At 32.0% G+C, this 11,833-nt stretch overlaps 2 protein-coding genes across 2 annotated transcripts; one reads left to right on the forward strand and one right to left on the reverse strand.

Annotated features, from left to right (window-relative positions):
- Nucleotides 1–3,774: 3,774 nt before the first annotated feature.
- On the forward strand, nt 3,775–5,463 carry LOC145569174 (WRKY transcription factor 22-like). The gene is made up of 3 exons (XM_081628532.1): nt 3,775–4,148; nt 4,248–4,367; nt 5,021–5,463. The coding sequence occupies exons 1-3, from the start codon at nt 3,781–3,783 to the stop codon at nt 5,421–5,423; spliced, it is 891 nt and encodes a 296-aa protein (XP_081484658.1). The 5' UTR covers nt 3,775–3,780; the 3' UTR covers nt 5,424–5,463.
- Nucleotides 5,464–6,370: 907 nt separating this feature from the next.
- On the reverse strand, nt 6,371–9,794 carry LOC145569175 (endoglucanase 20-like). The gene is made up of 8 exons (XM_081628533.1): nt 9,510–9,794; nt 8,760–8,972; nt 8,292–8,492; nt 8,095–8,172; nt 7,840–7,992; nt 7,424–7,532; nt 7,149–7,315; nt 6,371–6,950 (listed from the first exon to the last, which is right to left on the reverse strand). The coding sequence occupies exons 1-8, from the start codon at nt 9,750–9,752 to the stop codon at nt 6,561–6,563; spliced, it is 1,554 nt and encodes a 517-aa protein (XP_081484659.1). The 5' UTR covers nt 9,753–9,794; the 3' UTR covers nt 6,371–6,560.
- Between the last annotated feature and the right edge of the window lie 2,039 nt (nt 9,795–11,833).

Raw genomic sequence — 11,833 nt, forward strand, 5'->3', positions numbered from 1 at the left:
GGGTTTGATGACCTAGGAACATGGGTTGCGCCGTTTTGCGGCGGTCTCGGAAATTGGGTCTTGAAGGCCGCCGATCCCTGATGGGGTATCTTCTTGCCACGTGTCGTACTCTAATTGGTCTATTTGAAGACCTTCTTGGAGTGACACGTATCATGCTCTAAGAGGTCCACGTGGTAGGGTAAAATTGCTCAAAACACAAATACTCTCACCAAATTATTCTTAATCAATTTGCTACCATACAGAAGATCATTTTCTCATTCCCTGATTTTTTTAAATCTTTATCTCTTTAATATTTTTCCAATACTTGAATTGAAATATTTCTCAATGCTTTTGGATTGTTTGGAAAAAGAAAAGTCACCACTCCAATTCACCAAGCAAGCAAACTAATTGTATAGAATATTTATTTATTTCTGATTTTCTTAAGGTTGAGATCAATGGCAAAATTTAAAGCATTAAATTATTGAGTTTTTGGTACTTCATTTGGTAGATATAATAACAATAATTTAAATAGTATTCTCTGTTTATTTATTTATTTATTTATTATTAGGCTCAAATTTTTAAGATTAGAACAGGGCCTCCAAAATATATAAGATGACTCTGAAAATAAGACACGATAGATTTAGATGTTTACTTTGACATTTTTTATAATAGTGGAGTATGTGTCACCTTAACATCAACCTAAATCCGCTTAAATCTGAATTACATGCTCCTAAAACTGAATACAATATCAAGTATTACACTTCAATCAAGTTATCCAAATAGCCATTCTTATGATAGGTTATGTGAGATTAAGCTCACTAATCACTCATCAAGTCATCCCTCAAGTAGGATTCTAGATGCCAGTATATGTTACTATGTTAGTCACATTAGCCGTGACAATGGGGTTTGGTCCTTGATTCTTTTTGACTTTTTTTTTTTTTTTTTTTTTTTTTTTTTTTTTGTATAATTTGGTATTTGCCTTTTTGTCTATTCTCTTACAATTATTGGCCAATTTTGGATTGTAAATCAAAAGTTTTCAACACGGTTACCGACTAAGCATGTAGCACTCTACGTGCAAGTTGCACTATCGAGAAGCGCCAACATTGGCTGACCATATTGACTTTACTTCAGGGAGAAACTATGTACAAGTAGTTTTGGGGTAACTATTTTTAAATAATTCCAACTTGTTTGACAAGCTAGAATAATTGAGAGAGTTTTTTTAGAAAAAACTTCTTTTGCTAGTCTACTCTCAAGTAGAATATAATGATAATAAAATACCAATGTATTTGTTTGGAAGTAGAGAGATTCTCTTACCTCTTGCCCTTCTTCTATTCTTAAGCATTGATTTATGGAACTAAGTTGGCTTAACGGTGTGTAAGGTGTTGATTTAGTATGATCCTTCATCTTACTTTAAAATAAAAGGGTTATTATCATGAGTAAAAATTTGAGGTAATACGGTATACATATCATACTATGAGATTATGGAGCCAAATTTCATTGTATTTGGTAGCCTGACATGCTAAATGGAATATTCAATAAGATAATGACATTTTAATTGTAGTCATCTACTTGGTATATTGTATAAGGTATTTTTAGGGCCTGTTCCGATTTACTGAAAAAAACTGAACTAAATAGAGTTGAAATGAATTGTTTATAAGAGAAGGAAATTAGGAACTGAACTAAACTAAACTAAACTAAGCTGAAGTAAAATTAAGTTGAATAGAATAGACCCTTAATTATCAAAATGAAACTTCATTAAGATGTTAGTTATATTAGGCAACATATTGTCTTATGTGTCAATTTATAACTTTTTTTTAATCAAGTAATGTAAATGACGATTTTAATATCCAATAGTTAAAATGACAACTTTATAATTTTTAAGTTTTAAAATAATATATTATCTTAAATTACACCACTATATATTACTGAAAGTAATATTATAAAAAAAAATTATACATACTTGTACTCCATAAATTATAAATCAAACATTTTTCCCATCCCAATCTAATTATCTTGTTGATCATATTACTAAAACTCAATGCTACTTTTAAAGTTATCATATAACTCATAACTTTACAAGTAGTAAGAGTTTGAGTCTTTGAGAGCAACCATTCTCAAACTTACAAATGCCTTAACTACCAACTTATAAATAAATTAATTGTTGGCGTTTAATTACCATCTAGTGTCACATTGTCACTTATTCAACGAATCATTATTATTAGTTTATGACAAATTAGGAGGAAATAGAGAATAGAATGGCTTGTATTGCTTATTATTCATCAATAGGTAGACTATTTATACAATACAAAACCTAAAATTATAAGACAGGAAACAATCTTACTAAAAGATATCTACCATAACCATTAAACCATATATCCTAAAATATATTCACTAAATATTATCTTTAATATAAATAATCCTAATTATATTATTCTTCTAATCATATCTACGATCACCCTCCTACAATCGTAACGGCAGTAACACGAACGTTGCGATTGGGAATTCCTCATTTTGTTGATGCCGATCAAGATGCACTACTGTGTTGATGTCGCCTCCAATTTTTTCACTTTGTTGAGTTCAATCGAGATGCACTACTCTATTGATTCGCCTTCATTTTTTTTCTTTTTGAATGATGAGAACGTTCAGCTTTTCGAATCCATCAATCATCAAACAAGCAGGAACATCATTCTTTTCGAACCTGCAAAAATATCAATTTTGGTTTTTCCTGAGCAAAATTTAACCGTGCTCTACTCAAATATTGGTTTTTCAAAGCAAACCACACTCAAAACAGTTAAAACCCTTGTCTCACGGCACAAGGAGAAACAATATAAAAACATTATCTCACTGTATAAGGAGAACCAATATATCTTGTCTCACGACACAAGAGAACCGAATTTTTTTTTTTAAAAAAAAAAAAATTAAAAATTGTGCCAAACGTGGCTTTTTTTTTTTTTTTCTTCATCATCTCCATGGGAGATTTAGTACGGGAGAAGTTCACTCACATACCCCAACAAAATAACTGAATATATGATGGATTAATCATGTATACCAACCAAAAAAAATTTGCACAGCGGAATTTTTGGGTAAAATTCCTAAGATATCTACCATAACCATATATCCTAAATATTATCTTTAATATAAATAATCCTAATATTTTTATCAGTTTATTATTATGTCAATTTCTACAGGTTATATATATATATATATGTATATATTTAAAAACATATATTATATTTCATACCACCTTTCAAAATTTTATCAAATTTGCAGAGTATATTTACTACTAGAGTGACTTTAGACCTTAGTAATCAAAATCCAACTAATTTATCAGATGTATATCGAATATTTGACTTGCATGCTCCTCAGATCTCACTAGCGACTAGGGTAATTAAGCGTGAATTAATCTAGTAAATAATTAGCTTGAATTAATCTAGTGAATAATTAGCACAAATTGCGGACTGTACGGTCGCCACATGATGACATAGCCCATGGGACGACAAAAGGCAAACACAAAGTCATACATTCAAATATTACGTTGTTATTATTACAAAAAACAAACAAAAATCAAACTCTTTGACAATTTTGACAAGTCAACCGATTATTATAATCAATATTCAAATAATTCGGTTTTTACTTCCAAATTCCCATTTCTTTAAAAGCCACAATTAATTTCCCCAACTATATTTCTACATAAATAGATAAGAAGAAAGTTGGTCCAATCTAATCCAATATTATTTCTCATCACAAAAGTCCACTATTAGAAATTAATGAAAAAATTGTTGTAAAAATAAATTTCCAAATATGATGAATGAGTTTAGTTTTGATAGAGCTAATGAATGGATTTTACAAGCTATTGTCAAAGGTGATGGTTCGGTCAGCACTACTAGTAGTAACACCATGAACATGTCACCTTGTTATGATTCTTGGTTTGAATCGTTATTATTAGGCATCGATGACAATCAAGGTGGCCAAGAGAACACGATGCTCATCTTCAATGAAGAGCTCGAGCCACTTAATCGTAGTATTTCATCTAAGTCTCCAAATAACATTGTTGATAGTTCCATGTTGATGAACTTTGATGTGTACACTAGTAGTCCTATAAACGAGCCAAAGGAGAAGGCAACCGGTGTCTCATATGTTCATGCTCCTGCAACCATATCGAAAAGAAGGTTTGTTAGAGTTTTCATCCATTCAATTGACTTTCAAGTAACTATTTATGGTTACTCGCTCTTTTAAATTTTTTCTAATTGTTTCTTGTCCTTAAATAGGAAAAACAAACATAAAATCATAAAGGTGGTTCAACAAGCAGAAGCTGATCGCGTTGAGTCTGATAAATGGAATTGGAGAAAATATGGAGAAAAAGTCATCAAGGGTTCCCCATATCCAAGGTTTATTACTTGCTGCTATCAAACCCTTTCACATACTTAATATTCAAATCAAATATGCTAGCTTTTTGTATTAATTAAGATTGAGTTGTTGGTCAACTTATTATTTTTACATGTGATCCAGCCTAAAGAACTTCAATGATGAATTGATGGACCTTTTCTCTTACAAATTACGCTAATTTAAAATTATTCTTAAAAAATAGAACAAAACATTAAATCAAGACTTCTAGGAGTGTTTTAAAATTATCTCATATATTATGTAGTTTGTATGTTGCAAATTTTTGAATAGATTAATCATTCACTTTTTCTGTATTTTTGAAGGAATAATTGAAATTAATAATGCTACCTTTAAATCATCTTCTTATAATAGTCCCACTTTTAAGTTAACTTATAATAATCCCTACTTTTAAACCCATATTCTTTTAACAAACGTTATGACTTGTAACCGGGTAATCAAGACTTAATTCCTTTACTGACTTAATTTCCCTCCTAAATCAAGACTTTCTTTAATCTTCTCCAACTACTCCTCTGCCAGCGCCATTAATGAAGATTATGAATTTGCTAAGCATAGTCTTAATTTAAGGGTTATGAACAAGCTAATAACTAGAAGTATTCAATTATTAATGCTTAATTTTGTGATTGCCTTGGAAAAACAGGAGCTACTATAGATGCAGTTATACAGGAGGGTGCTTAGCAAGAAAACAAGTGGAGCAAAGCATTAGTGATCCAGGATTATTCCTGATAACCTACATGGAAGAACATTCACATCCTTATCCAACTCGTCGCCATTCTCAAGCTGGCCGTTGTGCTCGTAGGTTTATTCGTTCTTCTCCAACCAAAGTTGTTGCGACAAGTGAATCGCAACATCCCTTGGTGAGGACTATAACCTTAGAATCATCAACTAAAAATGACCGAGGTTTAGTTGTGCAAGGTAATGAGGATGATGGAAGCTCTACAGATTATGTAGGAGAAGGTGTTTGTATGGGAAATAGGGTGCATGAAGATGATTTTTTTGCAGGGTTAGACTATTTGGAAGAATTGAAAAATGGAATTTTGTGATTAATATCTTTCTTGGGTAATCATTTAATTTCGATCTAAGCTGTGTGTTTATTTCAAAGGTTAAATATAATGCAATGATGTTTTATCTCAACTCATATGCCCTTTGATCATTTGTAAGTATCTATGTAGATTGTACTAGTTAGATGTAATTATGTGTAACAAGAAATAGTATCTTTAGGGATAAAGTTCAAATCATGAGTTTCAAGAATTAGTTTATGTTTTTGGTTGAATTAGTATTCTAATATGGAACGCATCTAGAGCTAGGGTAGTCCTCGGACATTTAGAAATCAAAATCTTATGATAATTTATTCATCCAGGCCATAATTACTTTCATCTAGTTAATTAATTTGAATGTATAAGATGAGTAAAATACCTAAATGAAGAGAGGAATCTGAATAACTGAATTAACAAACACTCAAAAAAAAAAAAAAAACATCATTTTTTTTGGGGAATAATCTAAATGCATGCTGCCAAATTAAACGTCAAATCATATTAATTACTCCGTATATATAGAATATTAAGTATTACTTGTATAGATATATGCATTCCCTTGAACTAAATAATACAAAGTATATTCTTCTCCTTTGACCTTATTTTCTTTCTGAAAAAATTAAAGCATCTAAAAGAGAATAATAATATAAGGGATTACTAAGGGCTTGTTCTGATTTACTAAACTAAACTGAACTAATTGGAGCTAAACTGAACTGAATATTTTATGAGAGAAGAAAATCAGGAACTGAACTAAACTAATTGGAGTTGAACTGAACTGAACTGAAAATTAGCTTAATAGAACAGGCCCTAAGTAATTAACACAAAAGAGAAGCAATTTTGAACAAAACAACTAGAATAATTATTGCAATTATTTAAACATGAATTGCAAACATCATATATAAGTTGTACGTACGTATGTATGGGTACAATAATGTATACAAGCAAATATATAAATAATAATTTTACAACCATCCATGCCTACAATTGTAAAATATAACATGTATACAATATATGCTAATAGAATAATCATAGCTTATATCCTTTCATTTTTTGCAGTCATCCATGCATGCTATACTAATACTAGTACTAGTTATACATGCTTAACGCCCAATTCATTTATTTTAAAATGATATAGGATTATATAAATTACATTGTCTCGGCCACATCTAAGGTCTCATTAGTCTTCCTCAAGTTCAAACATTCTGCTGAATGATCACCGGAGAGCAAAGGCGCTATTGAACCAATAAAAGCAGCATTTAGGTAAGTAGTGGGCTCTGAATGGGTGTGGTCTGATCTCACATCCTTGAACTGATCATTTGCATCGGGCCCTCCAACGACGGCTCCAACGTGGACATTAGGGTTCGGTTTGTTACTGTTGTACCAACTTGAGTAGCCCTGGTTGCAACCTACCTTGGCTGGTTGGGCCATAATGGATGGGATTGAGGCACCTCTGTGGTGCACTTGTTGTGGGAACTTGCTTCCAAAACCCACCATGTAGGACATTTTCTTAGGGTTATTTCCGAGAATATAATCCACCTACAACAAAAGGGACACGGGAGCACGTTACCTCGTAAAAATTGTTATTTTAAATGTCAAAGTACTTATCATTATAGTTTTAAATCAGCATAACAATATACCATTATTACTTGTCAGTTTTAAATACCAATGCAATAACTGAACATAGTATCTCCTGAAAAGTTGTGCAAAACCTTTATGTCACATATAATTGCGAACCTGTGATTTTGTGAAGGCTGTAAGTTTCGAAAGAGCTAGATTAGCTGAGCCACATTTGACACCAGAAATATTCGCCTTTTTAAGAGCTTTAGTATATATTGAGATGATCATTGATGCACTTGTCACGTATTGCATATTTGCGGCATCCCTAACAAATAGAAGTCCCCCTGATATCCAGAAATCAAAGAAGAAGAAACAAATCAAATCAAATCAAACATGTTTGCATAATAATTTGAAGATATAGAAGTTTAAGTGCAGCTAGTATTGGTACATACCAGGCGTTGTTTGAAACTGGGCAGAACCACTTTCAGGCACAATCGAACATACGAATGAGTCTGCTTTACTTTTATAATCACTCAGCATCTTCTTGCCTGCCAAGAATTCCTGAAACAATAATGAGAGCCTTGGTTTATTTTCAATTGGAGCTTGTGCAAACACACGTACACGTGCCTCGTGCTAGGCCGGCCACCTATCTCAGGTGTCAACAACCTCTGCCTCTAGGGAGGAACTTGATCTAAGTTGTTATCAACTCAACAATCCTAGAAAATCTTATTATTCAATATATGATGAGATACTCAAAAGACTTAAATTAATACTTCGTACGTAGTAAGCCTTTCACAACACTTAAGGTTAGTGTAGGACTGAAAATATTGTATACAATTGGAATGATTAAAAGTTGGTATATATGTACCTTGGCTAGCAAAATTTGAACCCCGGCATACTTGTTATCCCAACTGAATTCCGAAACTGCCTGACTCCATCCTTTATTGCTCGAAACGTAGTTCAAGTATTTGTTGTTACCACTTGCCTTATAGAGCCATGCTGCAGCCCATAGAAGCTCATCCTACACAAATTAAATTACATAAGTTATTATCAATGTTACCTCGAAATTAGCATAATATATTCGAAGGATCATGTAATAGACATACTTAATGAGTTAAATTACCTGATAACCAGAATAAGAGCAATAAAAAGGGCAAGAAGCAGAATAAGATCCTCTGTACTTGTCTGCAAAGTCAAAGAGCTGCAAACCAACAAACACACGTACGTGTGTACAACTTAATTTACTACGAGTACTTCCAGTTATTAGCGGTAAATATTTTATAAAATGGATAAGTTTTTGCAATTTGAGGCGTTTCTTACAGATTGTGAATGTTGTAAAAGCTTAGAAGAATAGCTGGAATCAACGGCTTTGAACACAATTGATGCAGCTGCTAAGGCAGCAGAGGCATCAGCGGCGGCTTCTGTTCCGGGAGTTGAAGACGTGATCTTGTAGAGTGTTCTTGGTGTGTCCATGTCTTCTGGGCGTTCCCAGCATGCATGATCAGCGTCTCCATTTCCTACCTGCTTAAATTTATCACTTCAAAATTATTACAAAGTGATAAAGTATAAAACATATTCTTGGGCTTCAACCATCACCTTAAGCTTTTTTTTTTTGAAAAAAACAATCGGCTTAAGCTTTGATTAAGTATAAAATAATTACAGTATTTAAATTGAAGTTTATGTAATTTAATTTGGAACTACGCTCACTCCACCATATACCTCCTTTGTCCCAAGCCAAGTTTCAAAATAATCGCAACACTAAATAATTAATTAAATAAGCAAACATGCCTGAGTGTAGAGGGTGGTAGACGAGGTGTGAGATTTTAAGATGAAATCGGAACCCCAACGAACGGCTTGGCGAAGGTAATCAATCTGTTTGGCTGAAGAAATTTCAGAGTTATGCTCAATTGCTGCCCAACTTAATAAGGTTGTTGTAAATGACATTGGCCACCCAAACTTCACATTGTCTCCTGCATCATAGTATCCTCCTACCAAGTTCACCTGCCATTTATATTGAAAAAACAAGAATTAGAATGTAGGACGTACTATTTAATTAGCTTCTAGGGTACGGTTATAAAGATCTACCAAATATATATGTTTCTTATGAGCTATATACAATTCAAATACGAGTACATAAAATTAAAGTGTAGGACATAACACTACATGTCATGATATCATGCAGGGGGTAAGGTTTGATTCCTTGACCTCTCATATGTACAGGTAATGAGCATAAAAAAGTACAAGATTTATTACTGTGACACTGTTTATATGTTTTATAAAAATCATTCACTATGTCGATTATTTTGCAATTTAAATTCAATTATATATTATGCTTATTTTATTATTCTATTTTATACTTGTATATATAACTAACTCAACAATAACTAATCATTTTTAAAGATTAGTTTTATACATTGATACAAGTAATAACTAGAATGTATCCTACAGATTTAGGCGCAACCTTAAATAACAACCAAAATGATGCTGGCAGGATGTACTATACGTACACAAGTTTGTAAATATGTATGTATAACTTACATTATCAGATTTGCCATCATTTAGGGCAGAATCACCTCTCCACTTGACTCTTTGACTCGCCGGCAACTTACCCGACCGTTGTCCTTCAAAGAATAAGATCGCTTTGCCTAAGGCATCTTTGTAGTTAGAATTAGCTTGATTGCACACCTTATCATTTTGCCCCTTAACTAGCTCTACACAACCAAAGAAGGTGCAAAATAATGTCACAATTATCATTAGCTTCATCATCATAAATTTAGCCATGTAACTAACTCTTGTATTTGATGAGTATATTATATTATTGTGTGTTGTTCTTACAAGTAGGTTAACCCATATTCCGTTAGCATCATGTATTTATAGGACTAGGACCATACCATGCATGATTGTACCACGTACATGTAAGTCCATATTTAATTAATTTGTCTTTAATTTTATTTTTCAAAAGTGTATGTAAGATAGACTTTTTCGGTTTTACCCTAAAGTCGTTAAATAATTATGAAATGATGAAGTCATAAAATATGTGAACGTAACGTAAGGATTTGGGAAATGGAAACTATTTAAGTCACACTAAGATTATTGCTCTCGATCTGTCGCTATATCAAACATAAATGTTATTAATTAGGCTAGTATGGTATGTACCTAACAAAATAGTTGAATAAAAATTAATAAAGCATTGTTAAGTTGAATATAGAGTTAGATTTTTGACATTTTTGGCTTAAATTAACTGTTTTAATTTCCATGCATGCACCGCGTATGGTGCTCCATGCTTTTTGTTAATTTCCAATGAATTGAGTACGATCATTATCAATGACGCATAATTGTACATTGTAAACATATTTACTACAAATATATTGCGGCATGTTCAATACTTCCTCCGTTCTTTTTTTATTGCACCATAAGGGATTTCACGCTTGCCAATGCATTACTTTAGCTATCAATATCTTTAATTATACTTTTGTAAAAATTATAAAAATTTGATATTTGAAAAGTAGAGTTCGATACGAATCTAACTAGATCCCACATGGCTATATTTTTCCTATGTATAAATCACAAATGATGGTCAAAGAAGATTAAGTGAATAGTGTAAAAGTCCTAATGATACAATAAAATAAAAACGGAGGAAGTATATAATTTAGAGATGATCAATAGTGATCTGGTATGATGGTCCGATCTGACAAGTCTAAAAAAATTACAGATTTTTATGATTCCCTACAATGGTTTTTTTATTTTTTATTTATTTTTTAAAAGAAGTGAGTTTCGATCACCACCACCTTTGATTGGTTAAAAATTATAACACCTCAATACATTACTACTAGGCACTCGCATTGTACAATAAAATAATTGCGTGTTCACTCTAGCCTATAATTATGAACTCATGAGTGCATAGTGCTCTTATAAGTAGTGCATGATGGTCCAGAAGTGTTAATTATGAGGGCTATCATTACTAGCTAATAAAAGTATTGAGATTTTATACTCTACAAATTTAACCTATCTATCCCTCTATATCTAACATGCACATACCGTTCAACTTGAAGATCAATGGAAAGATGTTATATTTTTTACTCTACTATAAATTTCGAGGTTTATCCTTTGCTTTTTTGGAGTGAAGGAAAATAATTCATCAATGAAAGTGGTAAGATTTGATTATAGGTCTTCTAAAAGTAAGATTCTTTTTTAGCAAATAATTTTTGGCTGCTGACGCATTTGCAGATAAATATATTGAAGATTTAATATCTTTTGCCTATCCTTTTGCATGTAAAATAATATTGCCCGTACATTATCTTTCCCTCCCTTAATTAATTACGTACAATGTATGCACAATTTAGTATATCTGTAGTAAAATTCAATAATCATTCCTTCTAATACTTGTATATGAATAGTTGAAGGTAAGAGACTAATAGATGTCAGCAATGCATGTGGTTGAATGGAAAACTCTCACGTTACATTATGCTGGTTTCGTGAGGATATGAAAGACTAGGTTTATAGCATAGGATGATGCATAACGCAAATAGGGTGTAAATGAGCCGATACGTTCGTGAACTACTCGCGAACAACCTCGGTCAAAGCTTGGTTAAAACTCGTTTGTTAAGCTAACAAACAAGCTTGAACAAAAATTTTAAGCTCGTCACATAAATGAACACAACTCGAACAATATCATGTTCGACTCGGTAACGTTCATGAACAACTCGTTTAAATCCATTTATAAGTTTTTTCACGGCCAATTAAAACTTGAAAAATTTATAAATCTTTTATTCATACATATTTGTAAAATGTACTAATTATTTCATCATGTAAAAGCATAAAAACTCTGTCATTACCTTTTTCTATAGAAAGAATATAAATAT

This window comes from Chenopodium album, chromosome 11, assembly GCF_948465745.1.
Source record: "Chenopodium album chromosome 11, dcCheAlbu1.1, whole genome shotgun sequence".
Taxonomy (NCBI): domain Eukaryota; kingdom Viridiplantae; phylum Streptophyta; class Magnoliopsida; order Caryophyllales; family Amaranthaceae; genus Chenopodium; species Chenopodium album.

Coding starts and splice junctions, on each gene's coding strand:
- LOC145569174 (XM_081628532.1), top strand. CDS start 3,781: ATGATGAATGAGTTTAGTTTTGATAGAGCTAATGAATGGATTTTACAA. Junction 4,149..4,247: donor GCAACCATATCGAAAAGAAG/GTTTGTTAGAGT, acceptor GTCCTTAAATAG/GAAAAACAAACATAAAATCA. Junction 4,368..5,020: donor AAGGGTTCCCCATATCCAAG/GTTTATTACTTG, acceptor TTGGAAAAACAG/GAGCTACTATAGATGCAGTT.
- LOC145569175 (XM_081628533.1), bottom strand. CDS start 9,752: ATGGCTAAATTTATGATGATGAAGCTAATGATAATTGTGACATTATTT. Junction 7,993..8,094: donor GCTCTTATTCTGGTTATCAG/GTAATTTAACTC, acceptor TAATTTGTGTAG/GATGAGCTTCTATGGGCTGC. Junction 6,951..7,148: donor CAGCCTTCACAAAATCACAG/GTTCGCAATTAT, acceptor CTTTTGTTGTAG/GTGGATTATATTCTCGGAAA.